Source organism: Schistocerca nitens, chromosome 11 (genome assembly GCF_023898315.1).
Source record: "Schistocerca nitens isolate TAMUIC-IGC-003100 chromosome 11, iqSchNite1.1, whole genome shotgun sequence".
Lineage (NCBI taxonomy): Eukaryota > Metazoa > Arthropoda > Insecta > Orthoptera > Acrididae > Schistocerca > Schistocerca nitens.
Window position 1 is genome coordinate 154,285,558 of NC_064624.1, and position 22,223 is coordinate 154,307,780.

Genomic DNA, 22,223 nt, shown 5'->3' on the forward strand with positions numbered 1-22,223 from the left:
CCACCTATTTTGAGGCACATATTTCTTTACGTTTAGATGCGGTGCCCGTTTCTCTCACGCACGTACTCTTCCAGTCTCCTTACGGACAGCCATTTAAGCTCTAATTCTATTGCCTTCACAATGCTCTGGTCAAAACTAGTGCTCGGGCCACACCCCTCGTCGTAAACCAAAGCCAAATGGTTCCCTCTGGCTTTGTGGAGATTTTATGTCAACGATCAATGTCCAAGCTCTTGGAGAAACCTATCCCATACCACATGAAGAGGATCTCCTCTTGAGATTAATGTTTTTCTAAAATAGACCTTGCTGAAGCTTGCTTACAGATACCACTAGATGAGAAATCACAACACGTTGTCGTCATCAATATGCCTTTTGGCTAATACAAATACAAGCATTTACCTTTTGGGATCTCTTCTGCTCCAATGATCTTCCCAAGATACCTGGAACAGTTAACCATGTCCATCCCAGCTTGTACCAATTACCTGGATGACTTAATTGTTACACATACGAGGTGCCAAGACCACCTGCGTAACCTACATACCCTCTTTACTACACTCTGGGATGCAGGGCTCAAGTACAGTCTGAACAAATGCCAGTTTTTCCAGGAACATGTGGTCTACCTGGCCCACTTGCTCCCCATAGACTGGAGTCAGCCCACTGGCCATAACGTTTCTGTTACTGACTCTCTCCCACATACCCAAAACCTCTAGGAGTTGCAGGCTTTTTTGGAGGAGTAAATTATTAGTCTAAGTTCCTCCTGCAGGCAGCACACATTATGCAGCCCCTCAAACATGTGAAAGAAAGACAGCTGAAGCGCATGTTATGTTCTGCACACTGCCTTAACCCCTCTTTCCCTAATCAAGCCCCCTTGTTTTGGTTGCGGATGCTTCTCCCTATGGCATTGGTGCAGAGCTGGCACATCATAATGATGATGGTACGGAGCAATCTATCACCTATGACCCAGAACACTGATGCCTGCCCAACAATTATTCCCAGATCGAGAAAGAGGCACTGGCAATCATCTTTGCCTTGAAGAAATTCCAAGTGTACGTAATTGGGTCGTGGTATACACTCGTTGCAGACCACAAACTGCTCATAGCACTCTTTGGGTCTCAATCTCGGCTTCCAGAGCGGATGGCCCAGAGGCTACAGTGTTGGGCCCTTTTCCTTAGCTTCTACAATTACACCATCACGTGCAAGCCTACTGAACAACATGCAATTGCAGATGCCCTCCCACACTTACTCTCAGGACCAGACACAGTGTTTAAAAAACTGGAGCTCTCCTGCTTTTAACATCGATATGGTATGACAATACACCCTGGATGGGTTTCCCATCACTGCTACTCATGTGGTGGCAGACACATGCTCCCTATCTTGCGGCATGTCGCACTGTGGCCTCCGTGGGTGGCCCACTTTTTTTTTAAAAGTCATCTGGTCCCAAGGTCTAGGCCTGCGTTTGCCTCTCTCATTGTTCGTATGTCCATCTCCAATGTGCTCCTGCTTGATGCAGAAGCAGGTACCCACCATATTGTCACCCAAATACTTCATGCATTCGAGCCTTGAAACTCTTCCATCACGGGCACTGGGGCACGTCTCAGATGAAAGTCCTCGCTCCACCCGTCTTTCGCCCCTTGGCCTACTCACCGTCACCCTCGGGACTGCATTCATCTAGATTTTGCCGGCCCCTTCCTCAGCTCAACGTGGCTTATTGTTGAGGACACTTATTGTAACTACCTCTCGGTGGCCAGCACGGTATCCACCACCAGAGTGGCTAAGCTCAATGGCCTTCTAGATTCTTGCCAATGAAGGGAAACCCCGCACCACCGTCAAGGACAACGGGCTTCAATTGACTCCTACGGCCTTCGAACAGCTCTGCACCGCTAATGGCATCAAAAACCTGTGTAACCCTCCATTTCACCCCTCCTCCGATGGTGAAGCAAGCTGCCGGTGTGCACGTACAAGCAACAAATGTTAAACGCGGCAACAGCAGCACTCACGGTGTTCCTGAGCACTTACAGGTCCACCCCCGTCCATGACCACAACCCGGCAGAACTCCTTCATGGTCATCAGCCGTGTACCCTCCTCCATCTCCTAGCACGCCAACTCAAGTAACCCCAGACCTGACATGCAGGAGGATGCCCTACCAGTCCGGCTGTTTGAGCCTGTTCCTATGGGGCAAAAGCCTCACAGATGCCAGCTACAGTGGTTGCCACTCGTGGGTGGTGCCTTACGATAGTCGATAGCCCGAGAGGTTCAGAATGTCGGCACATGAACCAACTCCGTCCACACCTCCAGCAGTGGATCACTCCGAGTTGGAGTCCCCGCCCTAACGTGTCCCTCCACGTCACGAGTACCATTTGCACTCTAGGACACTGGCGGCAGCTCCCGTCGGTACAGGTACGGATGTCGAGACATCACCACTGCCTCTGGCCGGTCCACGGTCATCCACCACACTGCAGTTCCCCAGTGCAGTGCCTGGCGTCCTGTGTTCCTTCTCCCAGTTGGCACTTCCACTGACGGGACACCACCCGTTCACCTCCCTAAACATCGGCCAGCGCACTTCAGGCTCTGTGTGCCCATTTCAGGGGGAGGTTATCAGGTATACCGGTCCGACAATTTGGACAGCCCACCAGAAAACGTGGACGCAGACAACAGCTGCCGAGAGTGCTGCCGTTGCTGCAGTTGCTGCCACGCCCGCCGTGACAGCCTCTCGGCACTCACTAGAGCCCTATAAAGCTGGCAGCGCAGGGGCAGTCTTTCTGTGGGTTTTTGTGACTCACCGTCAATGCCCACTGCCAGTCGGCCTGTGTCTCTCAATCGTGTCAGATTCCGGTTACAAGACTACTGATGCCACCAGCAGTGGCTGAGGTAATAGGCAGTCTGCCTGAGAACACACAGAGAAGAGAATGCCGATTGTAACATGTGCAGTAGCCTCCGCCTCCCAACAGCTAATGACACGAATATTATCGTATTTAAAAACATTCACCACAGTAATCATTAACAGATACCACAGTGATATAAGAATTCATAATGTATACAATTTAATAACAGAAAATGGGCACCCTGTTGTAAAACTGATCAACCACTAGTGTATACAAAGATGCAAGAAGATCAACGTAGGGGACAGTGTGAAGAGTTGGGGCCCGAAAGTAGCAAAAGTAATAATCTAACTGTTAATAGTTCTGTCTTTAAGATATGTGCAAATAACGTCAGGTGAATTTTCTATGCTCTTTCGGTGTTGTAATGATGCCAATTCTGTGTATCTCGTGATCATTTGTCGGTACTGAACTGCCTTCAGGACAAGATGCAAGGCTGAATAAAAATGTGATACAAAACAGGGCTCTGAATGAAGGATGGTAGAATACTGATTACCTGACCACAGTCATTCTCATGCAAACTGTGTAAGTCACAACGGCTCACGGAACCACAAGACAAATATTGGATAATAGATGACCAGAACCTGTGCAACAAAGCTGCTTCAGTGGAAAGTGTCCATACGTACTTGAAATAACACACACAATGATGAAATTGTTCCAGGCATTGGCCAGCAAAGAACAACTAAATCGGTACTATAAACAGGCAGAGAATTAAGAAATGACAGGGGTAGTATGTAATGTTGTCAGGTACTACGAACGTTCAGTTACGAGGCGCAGTGCTTGATCACCTACAGGGGCATACGGGTTACAAATCCTCTGCCTCCGGTCTCAGGGGTGGTTCCGTATGCTATGGTCACATTCAGTGCAGTATTCGTGGGAGAGGCAACATCAATGGCACGGCCCATGGCACTCCACCCGCCACTGCCAACATCTGGTCGTGTCAGCCGAGTACCTCATTCTCCTTCTCTATTATACTGAGCACAAGGCCCAAACTTCACCGAGAACATAACTGTAGTCACACCAGTGTACGGAAAAATTCTGGAGATGTGGGAAGGGGGGATAAATCACCTGCCCACAACAAGCAGATCAACGAGTCTGCACACTCTGTGATGGCGACAGGATTGCTCGTCGAAATACTGTGCCCGTCCGACACAGAGTACCCGAAATTACCCTAAGAACCGACATACAGTGGGAGAAGCCAAAGAACGACAAACCTTGTCGGGACTGACACCGTGGAGCACTTGCAGGATAGCCCAGGCCACACACCCTTTGAGGGCACTCCTGTCATCTCGCACAGGCCGATCCACCAGCGCCCTCACAGACGCGTACTGCCCGAACACGCTGAACTCGCGAATGTGCAGCGTCTTTACGAGCTTCAGGTACTTCTCCTCGGGCCACGTCTCGACTGTAAAAAGATACGAGCAAACGGTTCAGACAGCACCACACAACATCAATCTATAGGAAGAGATGCAGTCTGTTTAAAGTTAAATTGTATTCCAGAAAACATATCAACAATCTATGGCTACAGGAAATGTTCCATCACAGGCTGCTCTTGCCTGCATTTAGATTTACAGTTATGATTATGACAATAATGCACACCAAATTATGAGGGTTGTTTTTTAAGTAAGGGCCGTTTTTATTTTTAAAAAAAGATACAGGTACTTTTGTAAAAAAACTTTTATTTTCTGATTCTACACACTTTTACCTATTTTTCTACATAGTTGCCTTGTTTATTTAAGCACTTGTCATACAGTACAACTAAGTTTTTAATTCCCTCTTCAAAGAATTCGGCTGCCTGCTCCGACAGCCGAGAGTTCACGGCCGCTTTCACTTCACCGTCGTCACTGAAGCGCTGCCCGCCAAGATGGTGTTTCAGGAACCGGAAAAGGTGAAAATCGCTAGGAGCAAGGTCGGGGCTGTATGGTGCACGGTCCAAAACTTGCCAGCCAAAAGAATCAATCAAATCCCGAGTCTTTTGAGAGGTGTGAGGCCTAGCGTTATCGTGCAGGAGCAAAACTCCTTTTGTCAGCATGCCGCGCCTTTTGTTTCGAATTGCTCTGCGGAGCTTTTATAGAGTTGCACAGTAGGCATCTGAGTTGATTGTCGTTCCTCGTGGCATAAAGTCCACTAGCACAACACCGCGCTGGTCCCAGAACACAGTTGTCATAATCTTGCGCTTTGACAGCGTCTGTTTGGCTTTGACCTTAACGGGTGAGGTTGTCGCCATTCCATCGATTGTCGCTTGGTTTCGGGAGTGATATGGGATACCCACGTTTCATCTCCAGTGACAATTTGACTCAACATGTCATCCCCTTCTTCCTCGTAACGAATCAAAAAGTCCAATGAAGTGGCAAATCTCTTCCCTTTGTGGTCCTCTGTGAGGAGTCTGGGTACCCACCGAGAACACAGTTTCTTAAAGTTTAGGTTTTCAGACACAATTTTGTACAAAACCGATCTTGAAACTTGTGGAAATTCCAAAGAAAGAGTGGAAATTGTGAATCTTCTGTCCTCACGAATCTGTTTCGAATGCAGCCACCAAATAGTCAGTGATCACAGAGGGCCGGCCTGAGCGTTCTTCGTCACGGACGTTTTGACGGCCATTTTTAAACTCTCTAACCCATTGACGCACTTTACCTTCACTCACTGCATTCGAGCCATAAACTTCTGTTAACTGACGATGAATTTCTGCAGCTGATAGGCTTCTCGCGATCAAAAAACGTATCACTTACCATATCTCACATGCGGCGGGCGATTCAATAATCGTAAACATTATAAAGTAGCACAGCGATGTGTACACGTCAGCTACAGAGCTGCAACTTGCATCAGTGTGAACGGGAAGGATGCCGGCAAGTGCGCCGTGGCTTGTTGTGGCGTCCGCGCGAACTACGGGACTATACGCGCGAACGGCCCTTACTTAAAAAAACAACCCTCGTAGTTACTTAACTGTAATTATTTCCATGTCTCAGTACTTATACGCACTGCTCTTCATACGTAGAAAGAATATATTTTCTAAAATTATACTTAATGTCATGTGTACAACACATCGGCTATTGAGATATTCTAAACAACCACAGAGCTCTCCCACTAACAAAGATAAACTGATGACACAAAGTATTTCGTATACCGACTGCCAATCATTCAAGCAAACATGCAGGAATTTTATAATAAACCAATCTGAAAATAGCTGACGAAGTTTTCTTGCTGTTCAATCATGTGAATGAAACCTGAGAGGTCTTCAGCAGTAATTTCTTAGTATACTGCTACTGTAGAATCAATTCAGCTGTTTTATTGATTGTACTTAATTCACAAGATTGATGTTGAAATTACACAGCCATATAATCACATTGAAAATCTGTAGTCCTTTGTGATTTAAACAATGAAACTGATGCACTGTTTCTTTATTTAAAAAATGAACACCGATGCAGGTTTCCAAAAACGTCAATTACAATCAATGGCATTACGTTGTCAGTAATACTATTGTAAGATAAAATATGCCAGTTCTTGTCTGTACCCAAAATGGAGGCAAAACAACACAGCAAGCAGATTCATACTAGCCTTACATTGTCAGATCAAAACCACTTATAAACTGTGCATCAACGCGTGTCGCAAATTGGAAAGTTACCACATTTTGATCATTTTCAATTGGTAATACACAGAATTATATTCTGAGCTAGGCCACTATTAAAAAATACGTGCGCAGTATACAGCAACACAGTAAGAATTAAATGCAGTCTCCTACAGTCAACTTTACCCCTACTTAACAAGTTACACATCTTAACCATAGCTCCAGAGTAAATACTAAGGGCACTCAATAAGTAATGCAACATTTTTTTCCTCGGCCAATTTCAGTTGATAAACTGCAGAATTTGTTGTGGGACATTGTGGAAAATTCCCATTTCGGCCCCTACAGTTTCATAAAGTTCCGCTACACGGCGGTGTTATACGTAGCATTAAAAATGGTGTCCGTTACGGAGGTGCATTCCAAGCCGAGAGGTGTCATCGAGTTTCTTTTCACAGAAAACCAGAGCATCACAGATATTCGTAGACTCTCGCAGTGTGTCTAGTGAGACACGTCAGTGAATGAAAGCACAGCAGGTCGTCGGACAAGCTATCGGCCATCACTGCAACGAGGACGCACAAACCTGTCCGATCACCCGTGTGCCGTCCATCGACACACAGCTGTGACTGCTGTAATGTCGGAACTTGTGGACACTTTCATTTCAGACGATTGACAAATGACAGCCAAAAACCTAGCTGCACAACTGGACATCTATCGGTAGTGCTCACACTGATCCGCCAGTCGAGGTACACGAAGGTGTGAGCCCACCGGCTTCCTCGCCGCCTAAAAAAAAACCGTAAAGAACAACGGAGGACTATTTGCGCAGAATTGCTCGCACATTTAATGAGTCAGATTGTGGTAATTTTTTGTCGATCATTATCACAGGTGAAGAAACGTGGGTATGTCACTTCAAATTGGAAATTAGCCACACCTTCAGCCAGTTAAGTCACGGCAACGGTCTTTTGGGATCTGAAGAGATTATTCTGTTCGATGTTCTCCCTCGTAGTGCAAACGATCGACTCTGAAGTGTACTGTGCTACCCTAAGGAAATTGAAAAAATGACTCCAGCATTTTTGTCACCCCAAAGTGTAAACTAGTTCCTCCTCCTCCATGACAACGCGAGACCTCCCCCGAGTCTGCGCACCTGAGAGCAGCACACAAAACTTCACTGGACTGTTCTTCATCCATCTTACAGCCCGCATCTCGCACCTTCCGACTTCCATCTCTTTGGCCCAATGAAGGATACACTCCACAGGAAGCAGTTTGTTGACGACAGGGAGGTTACCGATGCGGCGAGACGTCAGCTCTGACGTGGTACCGTGCGGAAGTACGGACCCTCGCAGTAAGGTGGCATAATGCTGTCACGCCGAATGGAGATTGTGTGGAAGAATAGGGTTTTTTAGCTATAAGAATGGGGAAGAATATCGTGTATTGGAATCCTGAATACGACCAACTTGCTTTTGCAACATAACAGATTTGCATTACTTATTTAATGTCCCTAGTAATTCTATTATGCAATAATTTACTGTTATTCAGAACATAGTAAATTGTTTACATTACGGTTCTGTATGAAAAAATTCATATGATTATAAATGACTAGCTCACAATGGGGTAAAAACTGATTGTTTAAGCAGTTATACAAAATGCCTGACAGAATTAAGCTAAACCTGATGAAAGTTTCTCAAAATCAGCTCTTCCTATTTCATAGAATTATTGTTTCAAGTTTTTTAGCTACTCCAACACAAAAAAATACACGTTGCTTTTTCCTAAACTAAATGTTTTTACTGTTATATAAACTAACCTGTGATTGGTCAGCATGCAGCCGTATTTAAATGCAACTGTGTAAAATAGTCTGTAAACTGGCTACACCCTTATGATATGAATCACAAATGCTGCAAAAAAATCTAAGTACAGCAACCTCCATATTATTAGTGTGCCAATTATGCGGTTTGTGGATTATCAGTGCATAATTTGGCCATGTTTTGAAAAAATAAGAAATGGAGCCTGAAGTATACTGTGTCTGTATTTTCATTTAAAACGATCAGAAATTGTGCAGGCTTCGATCTGCACCCTAATAATGAGCATGCTGTAGATAAGCACGTAAGTAATCTACTGGAGTCCTCGGCAGAGGGAGAGAGAAACGACTGTGTGATCGAGGAACCCATTATCGCACACACCGACACACTGAAATGCTTTGTTCTGTTACTAAAGTATGCACAACAAAATTTGTTTCACTAAATTGAATTTTATTCTGGAAATAAGAACAGTCACGGGTAAAAAGTGGAAAAAAATATACTTCTTGAAATTGAACTGAGAGCAAATCATAGAAAAAACAGTGTGTATCAAGTGTAATGTCGTAAATAAGTCTTGAGTTACCAGCATGTAATACTGAAGTGATGCTGTGGGCTATCAAATGTGGCAGTAGAAAAAAGAAGTATTTTGGAGTATGATTTTTTCAGTTATCCGTGCAGCCCGCTGACACATTAACCCAGATAACTGCAATGTCGTCGTTAATAATCTCGAGCAAACAAAGAAAAGTCAGGGTGACCAGAAGGGAGATGCTGATTGTGACATGTGGATGATGTATATCCTCTCCCTCCTATCTCGGGAGCAGTATTCCATACACTGTGCTCGTGTCTGGTGCAGTGCATGCAGCAGAGTCAATATCAAAGGCAACAGAGGTTTAAGGTCATTTTGAATATCTGACAGGATGCGCTCTCCAGTTTCAGATCACCATTCAATTGCTTCGTTTTTCTGTCTTCTATCGCCACACCAGACTGGGCAACAAGTGACTAAATGGGAGCCTTAGACCCACTTAACGATTTTATGTAGGACCAAAATTTTTTAATGTTCTCCCCTGTAAGGTATGATTGTGATAGTTTTTACAGATGCACATCTCTACTAACTTTTGCCTGTCATCATTTGAGCCTTCTCTTTTAAACTGACAGCGCAACAGCCCTTGCTTCCTCAGAATTTTCTGAACTTTGTTATTAAACCACAATGGGTCTTTTCCATCCATAATCCATTACTCAGCACATACTTCTCCAGAGCACGATTTAGAATCCATTTAAACTTTGCCCATAGTTCCTCTACATCCATCATACTGGAACTAAATGATATCCATTCATTGTCTAAAGTGTGATGCTAAAAGGTGCTTATCTGCTCTTTCTAGCAAAAGTACTCTCCTAGCCTTCTTGACTGATTTTTAGCTTCAGTCAGCATTGGCACTATGATGACATCATTATCACTAATCCCTTTTCCTATACTGACAATTAATAATACCAGGCCTATTTGTTGTTATATAGTCTGTAACATTTCCACTGCATGTGGGCTGTTTAACTAGCTGCTTAAGAATTTTTTTGGAAAATTGTGTTAAAAAGAACTTTTTGCAAGATTACCTGTCTGTACCCCCTGTACTGAATCCATAGACATCACAGACAGTAATAGGTAGGTTGAAGTAGTCTCCGCCTAATACTGCACGATCTGGGTATTTTTGCACTACTGAGTATAGACTTTCTTTGAACGAATGAAACTGTCATAGCGGAATTGGATGGTCGATAAAAATATCAAACGATTAACTTTATTTCACCTAGACTTGTTATACGTGCCCAGGTAACTTCACATTGAGACTAAAAATTGACCTCATCAGGGATAATATTTTTATCGATTGCAATGAACATAACCCCACCTACGGCATCTAATCTGTCTTTGGCTATTTGTTCTGTGTCTCGCTAAATATTTCAGAGCTTTCTACTTCGGTTTCAGACAGCTCTCCATCCTGAATCAAATCTGACTATGACAAATTTCCTGCAAGACTGTAAATCGTGGAACTTTGTTACAAGTACTTCGACAATTTACTGATAAAATTTTAACAGTCGAAGTGTCTTTACTGTGAATGCAATCTCATTTTACAATCTGCATTTTGACTGGAGTGTGTTTGCCAGAGAACCCCCAACTATCATCTAGCCTAAAAAACCCTCATGTACACTCCTCAAGTATTGTGCTACATGAGCAGCTGCTTCCTTTGAATAGTGTACCAATGACGTATCAAGGGAAGTCCTACAACTCCACACGTGACAATGCAGCTCCAGATATCTGCAGCTGAGACCGTCACAGTCGACAAAGCCTTTAGTGGAGACCGACTAATCGTCTCCAATCCAAAGTACCCCGATCAACTCTGGGAACAACGCTGCAAAGTGTGGGCTCCGCTTGCTGCCTGTGCGCAAGACCTTCACAACTTCTGCCAAGCACCGGTACAAGCTGAGGATGGCCTCAGAACCCAATTGACAGATGTCACTAGTGCCAACATGAGCCACAACCTGTAGACGACTGCACCCTGGACGCTCAATGGCTGCAGGCAGGTTCCCTCCACACCTCAGATGAGGCCTCCCAGCAAACATACGGACTTCAAATTAGATTTCTCTTTGCCCCTGAATGCTCTTTCCCTTAGAGATACCGTAACGCACCTATGTATTTTATTGGACACATCTCAATATCTTTAACTACTCTCAATAGGTGCATGCAGCCTGTACGAAATGTTTAAAGGACACCATTTTCTGTCAACAGGTATAGATTTTTTTACTATGCTAATGCAGTTTTGGTGTTATACCACAGTCTTTACTGCTGTACAACACATAAGGAAATATGCTGCAGAGATAACAACAAAAACATCGAACTATGAAATTTGTTAACACATGTGCCCTATCTGACCAAAAGAACCTGCACACCCCTACGTAATACGGAATTGACCACTAAGAGGTTGCGAAAGATGGACCCACCAGTAGAAAGGAGGCCAAGTATTACATTGCCAGTAGAGAAACAGTAACACCAGAATGAGTCGCTTGAGAGCTCAGTAATTTTGAGCATGGACTGGTAATTGAATGTTAGCTGAATAACAAATCCATCACAGACATTTCATACCTTCTAAAGTTACTCAGCTCAACTGTTAGTGATGTGACTGAAGCGGAAAAGCCAAGGAACGACCATAGCTGAACTGCCGAGCTCCGGCCTATGTCGTGTACTGACGGATGGGGACTGTCGAGCAAAGGCATTAATGAAAGACCAGCTAGCACAATGTGTGCAGGGAGGCACTGGAGTTAACTGATGATAGGAGAAAGTACAAAAATGCAGCAAATAAAGCAGGCGAAAGAATACAAACATCTAAAAAATTAGTGACAGGTAATGCAAAATGCCTAAGCAGGAGTGACTATAGGGGGAAAAAATGGATTTAGAGGCATATTTCACTACAGAAAGATACATGTCACCTATAGGAACATTAAAGAGGCGTTTCAAGAAAAGATAAGCAACTGTATGAATGCCAAGAACGGAAAGCCAAAAGGTGAAAGGAGTAGAGGATCTATACAAAGGAGATGTACTGGATGGCAATATTGTAGAAATTGAAGAGGATGTAAATGAAGAGATGGTGAGAAATACGATACTGCAAGAAGAATCTGACAGAGCAGTGAAAGACCTAAATTGAAACGAGGTCCCGAGAGTAGACAACATTCCGTCGGAGCTACTGATAGCCTTGGGAGAGCCAGCCACAACAAAACTCTTGCATCTGGTGTACAAGATGTATGAGAGAGGTGAAATACCCTCAGTACTCAAGAAGAATGAAATAATTCCAGTTCTAATTCCAAAGAAAGCAGATGCCGACATGTTAATATTACCGAACTATCAGTTGAAAATGTCATGGTTGCAAAATACTAACATGAATTATTTACAGAAGAATGAAAACACTGGAGAAATGTAGGAAGCAATTCTGACCCTATGGCTCATCTTAGAAGATAGGTTAACAAAGGCAAACTTATGTTTGTAGCATTTGTAGAGTTAGAGAAAGGTTTTGACAATATTGACTGGAACATTCTTTGAAGTTCTGAAGGTAGCAGGGGTAAAATACAGGGAGCGAAAGGCTATTTATAACTTTTATCGCAACCAGACAGCAGTTAAGAGTGTCGAGGGGCATGAAAGGGAAACAAAGGTTGGTAAGGGAGTGAGACAGAGTTTTAGTCCATCCCAGATGTTATTCAGTCTGTAGATTGAGCAAGCAGCAAGAGAAAATGTGAAGTAGTAACAAAATATTAGGGAGAATAAATAAAAACTGAGATTTGCAGATGGCATTGTAATTCTGTCAGAGAAAGCGAAAGACTTGGAAGAGCAGTTGAATGGATTGGACAGTATCTTGAAAAAAGGATAAACATCAACAAAAGCAAAACAACGATAATGGAAATAATGGAAACCAGTTGAATTAAATCAGGTGGTGCTGAGGGAATTAGATTAGGAAACGAAACACAGTAAATGAGATTGCTATTTGGACAGCAAAATAACTAATGATAGCTGAAGTAGACTGGGAATGGCAAGGGAAAGCATTTCTTAATGGGGGAAATTTAACATCAAAGACAGAATTAAGTGTTGGGAAGTATTTTCTGAAAGTATTTGTATGGAGTGTAAGCATGTATGGAAGTGAAACACGGACGATAAACAGTTTAGATAAAAAGAGAATAGAAGCTTTTAGAATGAGATGTTACAGAAAAAATGATGATTAGTTGGGTAGATCACATAACTAATGAGAAGGTACTGTATAGAAGTAGGGAGAAAAATTTGTGGCACAACCTGACTAGAAGATGGGAATGATTGGTAGAACACATTCTGAGGCACCAAGGGATCACCAATTTAGTACTGGAGGGAAGCGTGGCAGTTAAAAATCATAGAGGGACACCAAGGGATGATTACAGTAGGCAGATTCAGTACGTAAGTTGCAGCAGTTACTTGGAGATGATGAGGCTTACACAGGATAGAGCAACATAGAGAGCTGATTCAAACCAGTCTGGACTGAAGACCGCAACAGCAGCATCTTTTGAGGTAAAGCCTAACAAGGGTGTAACACGTAGTAGGCTGTGGCCATACAGTAGGAACTCAATATTTGCCTGAAGTGATTCAGGGAAACCATGCAAAATCTTATTCAGGACAGCTGAATGATGATTGGACCACCCATTATTATTGTTATTATTATTATTATTATTATTATTATTTTCCAGTTTCCACTGTGTTCTGTGACTTCCCTACCTGAAAACAGTATCTCTCTACATGAGAGTGATGTTGAACTTAGAAAGAGATTAATATGCCAGTATTATCTATGGCAGAGTTTTGGTGTAAGATTTTCCAGAGAAAAAGAAAAACCGTTATAGCATGAAATTGTATCATGAAACGATAATTTTTTCAACTATTATTTACTTGCGTTAACAACAATTTTATGAAGAAGGTTCCCACTTAGAATATAGGGGGAGACACTGAGTCGCAGACAGCCAAACTGAAAAGACAACAGTGGCCAGACACTTTGTGTGTGTGTGTGTGTGTGTGTGTGTGTGTGTGTGTGTGTGTGTGTGGCGTATTGGCTAAAAGCTTAAATGTATAGCGGTCTTTTTGCCCATCTGCAACTCAACATGTCCCCTATATGGTGAGCAGCAGTATTTCCATTTCAAAATATTGTTGTTTTTCAATCCTGGACTTGCCATTGTTTTATTTACTTGGGTTACATTTTTACAGATCTCCTGTACTGTGTTATGCAGGCAGTCCTTCACTGTATAGACAGACACTTTCTAAATGACTGAGTAATTCCTTTCAATAATCCATTATCTCTTCAAGTAATTTATGACACTGTTTTATTCCTCAGTAGAAAATGCTTTTTATAGTCTGACATTTATCCTTTCTTAGTAAATGTACGTTTGCTCTGGACTGTGTTCCATAGTCACACAATGAGCTACTTGTGTAGTATTTATGAAAGTTATTTTTGATGTGTGGCTGCACTTGTTTAACACTCTCTGCAGCATTTTGTTGGCAAATTTTATGGGCTCAGTGATATTTGCTTTTGATTGGCCACATTATCTTCAACAACAATTACCTAGCAAATATTAAAATTACTGTGCAGTATGTGTTTCCAAAATAATTATTACTCAGATAAAAATGTATATTTAGCTGTTTCCTAAGGTGCTTCTATGAGGATTTTTAATTTACAGGACAGTTTCATATTTACAATTTAATGTTACATGGCGACGACATAATTTCGGCCCCACTACCAAACATCTGCCGGATAATCAGTCTGTACCGATTTGGGGAACTACATTTCCTGACTGCACAAGTGTATCATTTTAAATGACATGCTGCAATTTGCTAGATATTGTCGTTTAAGGATTTAATTGTTTATATTAAAATCTAATACTAAACCCCACTTAAACCCCAATTCAATAGTGCAGGACCTGATAAATCTCCGTCCCTGTCCCCCCTACTCTTGGTGGGCCTTCAGTTCAGTCAAAACACTGGTCAGATGTACGTCTTCAGATGTCTATCTTGTTCCTGTCTCCTCTTCTCTGCATTACTATTGTACCCTACACCATGTGATCCTGCTTATAGTAGTAAAGCCTTTATCTCCCACTACAATTTTTACCCCACACATTTTCCTCTATCACTGAACTGATTACTTCATGCTTTAGAATGTGTCCTATTAGCTGATCTCAAGTGCCATAAATTTATTTTCCACCCAGTACATCAAATTAATATCTAAAAAGGCACACAAATGCAGAAGGAAAGCTGTGTCTATTGCAATGTGTTATTAATTAAAATTACTTTAACATAAACTGTATAAACAAGCATATGTTAATGCCGTATTTACTCTAATCTAAGCCGCACTTTTTTCCGGTTTTTGTAATCCAAAAAACCGCCTGCGGATTAGAATCGAGTGCAAAGTAAGCGGAAGTTCTGAAAAATGTTGGTAGGTGCCGCCACAACTAACTTCTGCCGTCTAATATATGTAGCGCTAGACAGGCATGCTTTGCAGGCACAAAGATAAATACTGTCGGCAAAACCTCTGCGCCAGTAAATAAATTTAAAAAAAGGTGGAAGACGAGCTTTTCTCTCCGCCCCGAGTTTCGACCACTGCATTTTTATACATCATCCAACGAAGTAAATACAAATTTCGTATTGTTCATCTTCGAATGTAGCAGCATTTCAATGTACTACGAAAATCCGACTGGCAAGACTGTCAATATGGCCAACTCTACATTCTGAATTTTTTCCTACCTGTGTGAAGAGATGGTTGCTAACAGGAACTTTTATGAATTGTTAATCACATGCAGTATTCTCTTCACCATAAGAATAATACGAATTTAAACATTTTGCCATGTATTCTTTCGTGTTTGCTGATGTCTCATTTAAATCCTGTCTGCCTAATAAACTACGAAACTAGAGTGAGACAACAGCACACGCGGAAGAATATACATATGTCATGTTTATATTCGTATTATTCTTATGCCTAATAGTGATACAGTCAGAAATGAAGCACGGCAACTGACTAGATTTTTAAATCTAAGATGACTAATTTCCGTGCAGAATGTAATGTAGTAAAGAGGCGTCTGCTAAGATTTTCAAACGGGGAAACATTTTTGCTAAACTCTCGTTCAGAACATCTTCTATCATACGCAGTCTATTATTTGGTTCTTGCTGATCATTATCAAAGAAAGCAGCAGTGTAAGTAACAACAAATAGCAGTCTCTTGCCATTGTTTCGCTGATGAGACAATTTCTCTCTTTTTTCTTGTTTTTTTCATTGTAAGCGGCAGTAGCGCGCACAAAAGCAAGCCATGCCGCGAGCGGCGACAGGCCATAAACACTCATTATCCGAATGCGACAAACAATGCATGACACAGTACAGTAATGCATTTTCAGCTTAGAGTGACAAACACCTATAACAAAGAGAACGGCACTTATCTGGTCAAAGAAAAATAAGCAATCAATTCAAACCAGACGAAGCACGTGAAAAGGGAAGGGCACCCGTATAAATACGGACGGAGCACCTGACGCATAGCAATGGCTACCTGGTAAAGCTTAACTGCTAAGCTTACGACTCGAACCAAACTACTGTAGCTGTATCGTCATTCATTTGACCTAAATTGTGTCTCATACTACAAACTTTGTTTTGATTTGGAGGTGCGGCATAAAACTTTTCTCTTCCCTTTAATTTCAAGTCTCATTTTTCAGGTGCGGCTTAGATTCGAGTAAATACGGTAATTTTTGAAGAACAGTTATGAACACTTTTCAATTTAGGACTAGATATTTACAGCCATAAAGCAAGGTGAAACTGGGGTTCTTTATCATTTTCTGGTTTTAGTTGTAATCATTTTTATAGTGGTACAGTAACTTAGGTTCATGTGCCACTGTCCAGCATCTACAAACATGCAACAAAACAACAGGAAACGTAATGGCAGAGGAATGGTACATATGATAAAATCTGTATACTCATTTTGCTAAGGTTTGAAGCTTCTCTTGACGTTCTTCCATATTTGCGATTTAAAATTGGGTTGTTTTGAAAATCATCATTACTCAAACACAATTATTTTATTTTTGTGTTTACCCAGACATGTTTTCACAAACCGAGCAACAAAATTTAAAAACAAATTGAAGGAGAACAAACCATGACCAAATCACCAGCCACGACAGAAAACCAAGAACACAAACTCCAGACAAACACATACAGTAACAAAAAGTCCACAGGATGGGAAACATACTGAAGAAACAAGGGCTACAAATATCATTCCGCACAAATAACACAGTATAGAAAAACCTAAGCACTAAGAACAACTCAGCAGACAAATTCTCCAAAGCTGGAATATATCAGTTAGCTTGTAGTTCATGCCAGTCGGTCTGCAATGAGGTACCGTGAACACCTCAGGGCCAGAAGTGATAGTACACACGCCATGTTTGCATATCATTTAATACCAGGAAACCACCACCGAAATAACATTAACAGTGATCTTAAGATCCTACGAGAAAGCAACAGTCTATATAAAAAAACTCGCAATACGGGAGAACTACCACATACAAAAAGCAATAATACAAGGAGTGAGTCCTGAATGAAATTACAGCACTGTACAACAAAACACTGTTTGGAACACTCTAACTATACAAGGGCATCTCCCCACATAAAGCATAACACTAAAAAAAAAAAATAATAATAATAATAATAATAATAATAATCTGTTTTCTCAGTTCCCTCCTCACCCCTTTTTCCAGCTCACTCCCACCCCCCTCTCTCTCTCACACACACACACACACACACACACACACACACACACACACACACACACACAGCCCTGTCCCAGCAGCTACACCACACCAGCTCTGACAAAACATTCAAAATTAAAGCCACAACAAACACAAGACCAACAATGAACAAGTGAGCAGTGCCAATAACGTAACACCTCTCACTGAGAATGGAGTCTGAAGTATCTGCTCAGATCACGTTTCACAACATTTTGTTTAAGTGCACGTGAAGTGAACTAGTAAGTGAAAATGTTGTGAAAAACTGTGTGGAAACAGTGCACTGAATAGCCATTGATCGAGACGCCACCCAGACACGCAACAGGGTGGGGGGGAGGGGGGGGAGAAGTAAGTACAGAAATGCACATAACTTCTACCCACGAAACAATTCTTGATAAATACACATTAATTTTCTTCATAGCTAGCTGACCCACAGAAGATGAGACATAGGTGTCGAAACATGCCTGGGTTAATACAGAAAACAAACTAATTATGTTTGCAGAAGCCTGATTTTGAAAACAACCCAATTATAAAATCTGCAATTTGCCAACATTCACATACTTGAAAAATCTGATGCCACGTTACACCATGCAAACAGTTTAATAATAAAATGGCCTTGTGGAACTGTGTGTCCTTTGGCAATCTGTAAATAAATAGAAGGCAGATACATCACATATAGAGCCATGGACTGAAACTGCTTGTGAGCACAGAGTACTTACAATGAAATGATTGGCTGTTATCACTGACATGAATAGTGTGTGTACGAACACGTTATTCCCACTCAGGTTGAAATACAACTGCAGTTGTACAAAATAAGTCAACACGCAACAAATGTAATGTTAGAGATATACGCATCAAAGACTGATCAGTCAACAGCACTTCATATTTGGTCAACAGCACACTCGGCACTCAAACTGCACACCACCTGTGTGGATAACATTATGTTGAACAACTAAACTGTGGTAAATAATGACAGCTAATAAACCATATAAAATACATAATGTGAGATTAAAAATGAAGAGCTATCATACACAATAAGGCAGGAAGCAGAATATACAGGGCATATTCATAAAAATAGTAAAACAAGACAGTTAAAACAATCACTGATAGTAGAATCAGTAGGGTTGTGCGTACTAAAACACATAGTAACAAGTAACAGTTGCAGTGCTGATATGGTGGGCAAAATGTATGCTATAAAATTTGGGAATAAGAATGGCAAAGTAGATAAAGAAATCACACTGACACTAGAAATGGACTGGAAACCATTCTGTACATGGTCTCCATCACAGGTCCACTATAGCTACCCAGAACTCCCAGATTAAACCTTTGTCGGCATTTCGCCATTCCAATAATTGATCTAATACAACCTATCCATCTTGTGCTGTTTCACACTGTGTGTGTGTGTGTGTGTGTGTGTGTGTGTGTGTGTGTGTGCACGCTGCACACACACTTTACTGAAATTTATCTGCTACTGACAGTGTATATGTTAAGTGTCTACCAGCCAGGAGCACTGGAAAATAGCATATTTTCCAAACTGCAACTGTGTGGTATCTCTGACATACAGGGACCTATTTTAAGACATTCATTGAGGCTGCGAGACCATAATATTAAAGAACTTAACATCATATAGTAAAATTCATTCAAACTGAACTTACAAATACCGTATTTACTCGAATCTAAGGCGCACTTTTTTTCCAGTTATTGTAATCCAAAAAACTGCCTGCGGCTTAGAATCAAGTGCAAAGTAAGCCGAAGTTCTGAAAAATACTTGTAGGTGCCGCCACAACTAACTTCTGCCATCGAATATATGTAGCACTACACAGGCTTGCTTTGCAGGCACAAAGATAAATACTGTCAGCAAAACCTCTGCGCCAGTAAATAAATTTAAAAAAAGGTGGAAGACGAGCTTTTCTCTCCGCCCCGAGTTTCGACCACTGCATTTTTATACATCATCCAACGAAGTAAATACAAATTTCGTATTGTTCATCTTCGAATGTAGCAGCATTTCAATGTACTACGAAAATCCGACTGGCAAGACTGTCAATATGGCCAACTCTACATTCTGAATTTTTTCCTACCTGTGAGAAGAGATGGTTGCTAATAGGAACTTTTATGAATTGTTAATCACATGCAGTATTCTCTTCACCATAAGAATAATACGAATTTAAACATTTTGCCATGTATTCTTTCGTGTTTGCTGATGTCTCATTTAAATCCTGTCTGCCTAATAAACTACGAAACTAGAGTGAGACAACAGCACACGCGGAAGAATATACATATGTCATGTTTATATTCGTATTATTCTTATGCCTAATAGTGATACAGTCAGAAATGAAGCACGGCAACTGACTAGATTTTTAAATCTAAGATGACTAATTTCCGTGCAGAATGTAATGTAGTAAAGAGGCGTCTGCTAAGATTTTCAAACGGGGAAACATTTTTGCTAAACTCTCGTTCAGAACATCTTCTATCATACGCAGTCTATTATTTGGTTCTTGCTGATCATTATCAAAGAAAGCAGCAGTGTAAGTAACAACAAATAGCAGTCTCTTGCCATTGTTTCGCTGATGAGACAATTTCTCTCTTTTTTCTTGTTTTTTTCATTGTAAGCGGCAGTAGCGCGCACAAAAGCAAGCCATGCCGCGAGCGGCGACAGGCCATAAACACTCATTATCCGAATGCGACAAACAATGCATGACACAGTACAGTAATGCATTTTCAGCTTAGAGTGACAAACACCTATAACAAAGAGAACGGCACTTATCTGGTCAAAGAAAAATAAGCAATCAATTCAAACGAGACGAAGCACGTGAAAAGGGAAGGGCACCCGTATAAATACGGACGGAGCACCTGACGCATAGCAATGGCTACCTGGTAAAGCTTAACTGCTAAGCTTACGACTCGAACCAAACTACTGTAGCTGTATCGTCATTCATTCGACCTAAATTGTCTCTCATATTAAAATGGACCAACTTTGTTTAGATTTGGAAGGGTGGCCTAAAACTTTTCTCTCCTGTTGAATTTCGAGTCTCAAATTTCAGGTGCAGCTTAGATTCGGGAAAATTTTTTTTCCTTGATTTCGAGTCTCATTTTTCAGGTGCGGCTTAGATTCGAGTGTGGCTTAGATTCGAGTAAATACGGTAAACAAAACTAAAAAATGATCGGCATCACTATTTATAAATCTAAATTACATGAACCGAGAACAATTTAATTTAAATATCTGTAAACCTTTGCAACAGACTTCAATGAACGGTTCATTCAGACTAACAAATCCAATCAGCCCTTATATGAAAATAGGCACCCACGTGGGACTACGGAATCTTCTGTCATGCGAACCCCTTCCCTAACTTCACAGCCTCTAGCTTGGCAGACCAGCCTGCTGCACACACAGTTCTGACGTGTGCGCCCGGAAAATGCCGAAGCGACACGAAGTGTGCCGTCGGCCGACTGCAGTAGGCGTCACGTTACCTTGTGCCGCACTGCCAGGGCCCCTCTACATGACAAATAAGAGAATCATCAAAACAGGAGTGGACAAATGAATATAAATAGTACCTGCTTCAGCCTCACTGTACCTGTTGTCAACTCTGTCTACAAGGACCGTTACTCCTCGACAGCCGTCGACCCGACGTGGGTTGTCCAGTTTCGTCTCCAACTAGCCGCCGCCTCAACTAGCTACCAGTCTACAGACAGCGCCCGGACCTGCTACTACTGGGACCCGGACTGGCAGGCTCCGGCTGTGGCCTGCCTGCTGCAAACTGCCTTCGACCGACTGTGGGGCACCACCGAGAGGTCCGGGTTCGCAGTTCACACCTGCACGCTTCTAGCATCAGACCCTACGGCGAGGCACTGTCCGATTGCTGCATTCACACACGGGCACGGCACGGCCAGCCTACAGACGAGCCTGTTGTCACTGCCATCCTGACATCACTGAGGCTGTGACGACTGACGCAGCTCTGCTGTCACAGTGATCTGCTGTCTGTGCCTTCCATTTTAATGTAACATGGGTTATTCAAGAGTTACACTGAAGACGTTCATACCAGCAAAAGACAGTCGTGTCTTTTATAAACATTTTATGTAAGGTGAAAAATATATTGTATTTTACGGACTATAAGATGCTACAGACTAAGACGTACCATAATTTTGAAGGAATTTTTCTGAAAAAATAACTTTTTTCCATTTTTATTATTAAACTGCAAAGCCAGACTAAAGAAGTCTTAGTTTATACAACTGAACTGACCCAGCAAATCTCCCCCCCCCCTTCCTTACTTGTCCTTTTCATAAATATGGTGATTTTCATTGCCATCGAGAACATTACTTATGCCGTACTTCTTGAAAGATTTAACAATAATGTCTTCTCTCGCTTTAGACCATGACTGTTTCATACACTGACACACTGTTTGAAGGATGTTTTAAAGCTCCCTTTAGTGTGAATTGATGTTGGTTTCATCCATCATCCATTTCTTCCACTCCTCTCACATACACGGGGTGTGGTTCAAAAGGTTGAAGACTTAACTCAGAACTAGAAATTTATTGGACATTTAAGTACAGCACACGAAAATTCTTCAAAAAAATGATCCTTCAGCATCAGCACAGCACTGCCTGCATGTCTTCCACTGTTCGCAGCCCTTCTGGAAGGCCTCGGGCGTCATGCTGTCAAGGGCTCTCGTCTAAGCCTGCTGGATGGTGTCGAATCGCTTCCCT

The 22,223-nt window shown here is 42.0% G+C and overlaps 1 protein-coding gene across 5 annotated transcripts in view; it reads right to left on the reverse strand.

Annotated features, from left to right (window-relative positions):
* The window catches only part of LOC126212812 (uncharacterized), an 83,187-nt gene that overhangs the window by 15,081 nt on the left and 45,883 nt on the right, over positions 1–22,223 (reverse strand). For all 5 annotated transcript variants that reach the window (XM_049940222.1, XM_049940220.1, XM_049940221.1 and 2 more), the window contains exon 4: positions 4,088–4,278. In XM_049940222.1, coding sequence (XP_049796179.1) covers positions 4,088–4,278 — 191 coding nt within the window. The remainder of the gene's footprint in view (positions 1–4,087; positions 4,279–22,223) is intronic.